Raw genomic sequence first — 5,592 nt, forward strand, 5'->3', positions numbered from 1 at the left:
GTATTCGAGAATGGGTCTGGCATAGGTTTTGTAGGCTCTTGTGAGTAGTGTGAGATTGCCGGAGCAAAAGCTGCGTAGGATCAGGTTAACAACTCTGGAGGCTTTTTTGGCGATATTGTTGCAGTGGGCTTTAGCACTTAGGTCATTTGAAATGAGTATTCCGAGGTCTTTTACTGAGTGTTGGTTGGTAGTGAGGATTTGTTTATTCAGTTCATATATGTGGTTTGGATTCTTTTTGCCGATGTGGAGGGTAGAGCATTTGTTGGTTGATATTTGAAGTTGCCAGTTAATATTAATAATAATATTATATTATGCAAAAGTACCAAGGATATAAGTATGTTTTCCAGAAATCACACTAGTAAAAAGCATCTTGAACAAGAAAACAATCAAGTTCAACAGAAGTAAGATTAAAAAATTGAACAGAAAACATTCACATTATTACTTTGGATCTCATTGTAGATTAGTATCCATTCAGAATAGCATAAACCCACCCATTAATATCTTCCCCATAAACAATGAGCGAAGGGTGTCAAATGAAGTTTTGCAGACTCATACTAAAAGCCCCAACTTTCATGTGACAGGTACTTTGAGAAGAACAATTGAGAAATCATTCAGAGGTCTTTAAAAAAACCCAATCTAAACCAACACAGTTTTCACACTTTTGTCCTTATTAAAAATGTCTTACAAGAGAATCCTTTTTAAATTTTTAAACTCAAGATCCATAGAGTAATGGCCAGGGAAGGTGAAGGGATTACATAAAGAAAAAGGAACAATTGGAGGCCTACACAATCAGTCTCAATACCATTGAGATTAAAAGTAGCCCTGATCAAGATATTGGCCTATGTTTTTGGCTAGTTCCTTCATTTTTAGATGCCATATGTTTCCAACTTCCTGGATAATTTGCATATATGTGGTTTTTTTTTATTGGTCCATCTTTCCCCATGCTTCAGCCATGTCACACTTTCACATATAATTGTTCTGAGATGAGAGATTACATCAGCAAAGACGCGGGATTATGCATATATAAAACAGAGAGAGAGCTTTCAGGTTTAACCGTCAGCATCTACTGCTCCAAAAAGACGTACTTCAGCCAAGCTCACTGACACAATCATGAAGCGCGGAGGCTTTTTTCTGCTTGCTCTGGCAATGGTGTTCTTGTATTCTGGTGAGCTGGATTTCTTACTCAAAACTTTTCATTTTGGAACATTTGCTCTGAGGACCCAATACCTCATTAAATCTGCCATCTAAAAAAAGACCAAAGACTTCCTCAGGGTTGCTTTAGTTGGAAATGATTCAAGCTCAGGGCCTTCTTTATAAGATAGAAATAAAGCCAGGAGGCTGTTGATGTTCTGCACCAACTTTTTAAAATCTTTTAATTGTAGCATCTGCAAAATGTGAAGCAACTTAGAAGGCAGGCACAATTTTACTTAAAGCTTATGAGGTATAGGAAGGAAAAAAACCCCAAGTGTTTTCTACCAGGCATCTAATCCTGTTGTCAGCTTGTAAAAAATATATATCAATCACAATAGTTTTATTCACATTTTAGTTTTACTGTTAAAGTACAGTGGTGCCTCTACTTAAGAACGCCTCTACTTAAGAACTTCTCTAGATAAGAACTGGGTGTTCAAGGTTTTTTTGCCTCCTCTTAAGAACCATTTTCTACTTAAGAAAGCCCAGAAAAATTTCCCAGGACATTTGAGAGTGGCACGGAGGTCCGGCCAGTTTCCTGCCATTCCCCCTTTAATACCGGCCATCTCGGGCTTTTCTGGGCTGCCAGAGAAGCTTTTCGGTGGCGTTTAAGGAGGCTTTGGCAGTCCAGAGCAAACAGAGTTTTCCGTTCTCTGGGCGCTGCCTCAGAATCCTTAAAGTTTTGGGGGATTTTGATTCACCTCACCTCACCTTCTTCATTTAGCAGCAACTGTCCTCCTCCTCTTCCTCCTCCCACCCAAATTCTGAACTTTTATTTCTTTCCTAATGGTTTTGCATGCATTATTTGCTTTTACATTGGTTCCTATGGGGAAAATTGCTTCTACTTACAAACTTTTCTACTTAAGAACCTTGTCACGGAACAAATTAAGTTCTTAAGTTGAGGTATTACAGAATTTGAGAATTTTTTACAATAGCATTCTGAGCAGAGGTAGACTTTGATTAACAGCCCTAATTGGAAACTCATTAATAAACTAAATGGCTTATAAGTGGAAAATTATTTATTATTATTATTATTATTATTATTATTATTATTATTATTATTATTTATTAGATTTGTATGCCGCCCCTCTCCGAAGACTCGGGGCGGCTCACAACAGTAATACAAAAACAATATAACAGTGAGACAAATCTAATATTAAAATAAAACGTATCTAACTGTCATTTCATTTTTGACAATCTCTATTCTTTGGAATGCTTACGCTGATACTAGGATAACTACTACAAAGGGAGCAAATACTTTTATTTTCATTAATTGGACAGAGATTACAAGAGAGCAAGTAGGCACAACATGGAGAATACAGCAGGCATTTTTGAATGTGTTTGTGGCTCCCATCAGGCACCAGCACATTTCTTTCTATGTATATTCTACTTTAATTGCCTGCTAATTATCATGTAATCCATTTCTCTGCAATCTTTCCACTTGGGAACTGAGAGGAAAAATAGGAGAAGCACAGAATAATGCATACTGACTGTAATTGTGATTATGTGACTGAGGGATACTGCAAAGGTCATGAACACAGGCATTGGTTGCAAAGTTTTTTCAACACATTGTAACATCTGTAATGAAAATGAAATGAAGCTTTCACATATAATGTAAATATATTTTCTAATGAAATCAAAACAAGTGGCTTTGCATTAGATCTGCTTTATAACACACTAGCACTATTATTACTTGTTTAATTTGTTTTAGCTACTCGATGATTTTCAAATGGAAGGTGGGGAGGGTTGGACAGGGTACAAGCGAAAATATATGTACATTAATTTTTTAAGAAAACTAATAAGACATTGTTTCAAATGTTTACATTTTGGGATTTTTTTTTGTTTTCCAGAGACTGCTGCAATGGACTTCCCTGAACTTGAGGTGAAAACCTGCATATTTTGTTAAATGATGTTCCCTTAATGAGGGATGAGACGTGATAGTGGAGAAAGTACATTTAGTGTTTAATTCTTTATATATTACTGTATAATATCTAACTTTTGTTCTGTCGAGCTCTCTGGTAGAATCCTCCCACAAATGCACAGATACAATTTCAGACACACACACATTTGAAAATTCAAAACAATGTTCTTTATAATGAAAATTCACTTAAACCAAGCCCTCTTTTGGGATAGCAAAGAGCACTCGTCTCCAAACAAACTGGCAATTTTCTGTGATACTTAGCTTGCAGCTGTGAGGCAATTCACAGTCCTTCTTTTTTCACAAAGTGAAACACACTTTGCCCTGGTTTAGTTTCAAAGCGGGGAAAAATCAGCACACAAAAGGTCCAAGTCAGTAAAGCAGTCACGAAACACAACAATCAGATAATCCTCCACAATGGCCAAACCCACAGGCTGCTCTTTATAGCAGCCTCACTAATTACCACAGCCCCACCCAACCACAGGTGGCCTCATTTTCTTTGATAATAATCTCTCAGTTGTTGTTGCCTATGCATCGCTCTCCGCATGCGTGGCTGTATAATTAACTCTTGTGCTGAATCCAAGGAGGAGCTAGATAATTGATCTCCTTCTGAGCTGTCTGCCACACTCTCCTCCTCCCTGTCACTCATGTCTTCTTGGTCAGAGGAGCCTTCATCAGCAGATTCCACTGGGGGCAAAACAGGCCTGCAGCATGTGGATGTCTCCCCCACATCCACAGTCCTTGGAGCAGGAGCTGGGCCAGAGCTAACCACAACAACTTTAAGAAGGAAAAAAAAATTTAAAAAAATTATGAAACACAAACATGATAAAATAAAGAAGTTACCTTTACTATTTTACATGAATGGTATCTTAAAGGTATAAGACATAGCCCATCAAAAGAAAAGATCCATTGTCTAGCATCATAAATGAGGGATGGACATTTGGGGAACAGGAGTGAATACGACGGTGGGATTTTTTTAAAGTTTCAAAAGAAGCAATTACAGTTTGGGAGGATAACAATAATCAGTTTGTCAAAGATTGGATGTTCATATTATGATCATAAGTTCTGTAGGCCTGCCTTCTTGGTAAGTAGAGCAGGCAGCTCTATCAAACAAATCATTTGCTTTTCTTCCACAGATTTATTGCAAGGGGTACCCAAAACCCATATGCACAAAGCAGTACGAGCCCCTTTGTGCTTCTGATGGCAAAATCTATGGCAACCAGTGTGAATTCTGCAATGCATATGTGTAAGTATATAGTAGACTCACTGCACCTGGAGAGGAGATCATTTTTCTAGGTAGCCCAGGATTTCTAGGCTTTAAAAAAAAGTGTCAATATGAATCCTCATCCTTCCTATCAGAAGTCATGTTCCACCACAGGTAAACCATAGACTGCTTCCAAAGAGTCCACCTTGTTAATTTTGGAGGGTGAGGAAGATCCCCTTGCTGATTATTTTAATCCTTTGTTTGGCTGGCCATAATGATGAATACCTCTATGGTTCTAATACTTACATTTTGATTTTGTTTCCCCATCAGTTCCAGTGGCAGAACACTTCAGCTATTAAAATTTGAAAAATGTGAATAAACCTGGACATGCCGAAGACTGAGGAAAATTCACTAAAGAATGTCACAGGATCTTCACGCCTTGTTCATTAACTTCCCCACAAAATTTCTCTTCTTCCCTCTGCTTCTGCTCTGTTGCTCCATTAATTTTTGTTGTTGTTGATTTGTCAATAAATAAAGCAAACCATCTCTGAACGAATCTTCTTTTTGCAATTACTTATCAGGATACTGTTTATATGGGTGTGTGCACCTTAGAGTTACTGTTGACTCCTGTTACTGCCTCCACAGGTCCCTGCAGTTTTCTTAGCACAATTGTTTTTAAAATTTCAGAAGCAGTTTTCCCAGATTCCTTCCTAGAGCTTCCTAGACAGTGACTAGCCCAAGGGCACCCAGCGGGCTCTGTGCCTAAGGTGGGACTAGAACTCATGTTCTCCTGTTTTCTAGCCTGGTGTTTAACCACAACCCTTGAAATGGCTTGCATCAACATACATTGCTAGTTTTATTATTATATCTATAAATGCACAATAATGAAATGTACCGTTGGATACATATTGCTACATATTACTAGAGTTGTATAATATTGGATTTAAGCAAAAGACATTGGTGAAAATCTGGTTACTGATATCCCACAGAATAGGGAAAATTTTCTCATGACAGAAAAAAACCAGAAATTTATCTTATTTTTTATTTTTGTTGTTTATTTCTTCGATTTCTACAGCCACTCAGCTCAACCAAGTGACTCTGGGAAGCTTACCATTCTAAAATTAGAGAGCAATTAAAACAGTTTTTAAAACATTAAAATAATAAAATAACATCCACAAAATAAAGCTAAAAGGGCTGGGGCCATTCTAATCTCCAAGGGCAGAATATTTCATAAGGCAGGGGCTACAGCAGAAAAGGCCCCTCTTCTCATCGCTGTCGTATG

At 37.6% G+C, this 5,592-nt stretch overlaps 1 protein-coding gene across 1 annotated transcript; it reads left to right on the plus strand.

Moving 5' to 3' along the window:
• The first annotated feature begins 1,014 nt into the window (after positions 1–1,014).
• Positions 1,015–4,762, plus strand: LOC139158516 (ovomucoid-like). Its single transcript, XM_070735838.1, has 4 exons — positions 1,015–1,165; positions 3,039–3,070; positions 4,243–4,352; positions 4,641–4,762. The coding sequence occupies exons 1-4, from the start codon at positions 1,111–1,113 to the stop codon at positions 4,687–4,689; spliced, it is 246 nt and encodes an 81-aa protein (XP_070591939.1). The 5' UTR covers positions 1,015–1,110; the 3' UTR covers positions 4,690–4,762.
• The last annotated feature ends 830 nt before the right edge of the window (positions 4,763–5,592 follow it).

This window comes from Erythrolamprus reginae, chromosome 2 (genome assembly GCF_031021105.1).
Source record: "Erythrolamprus reginae isolate rEryReg1 chromosome 2, rEryReg1.hap1, whole genome shotgun sequence".
Lineage (NCBI taxonomy): Eukaryota > Metazoa > Chordata > Lepidosauria > Squamata > Dipsadidae > Erythrolamprus > Erythrolamprus reginae.

Bases quoted from the DNA above. Each gene is read 5' to 3' on its own strand.
- LOC139158516 (XM_070735838.1), top strand. From the start codon at position 1,111: ATGAAGCGCGGAGGCTTTTTTCTGCTTGCTCTGGCAATGGTGTTCTTG. The intron at 1,166-3,038 runs GTGAGCTGGATT...TTTGTTTTCCAG, and splicing joins AATGGTGTTCTTGTATTCTG to AGACTGCTGCAATGGACTTC. The intron at 4,353-4,640 runs GTAAGTATATAG...TTTCCCCATCAG, and splicing joins GAATTCTGCAATGCATATGT to TTCCAGTGGCAGAACACTTC.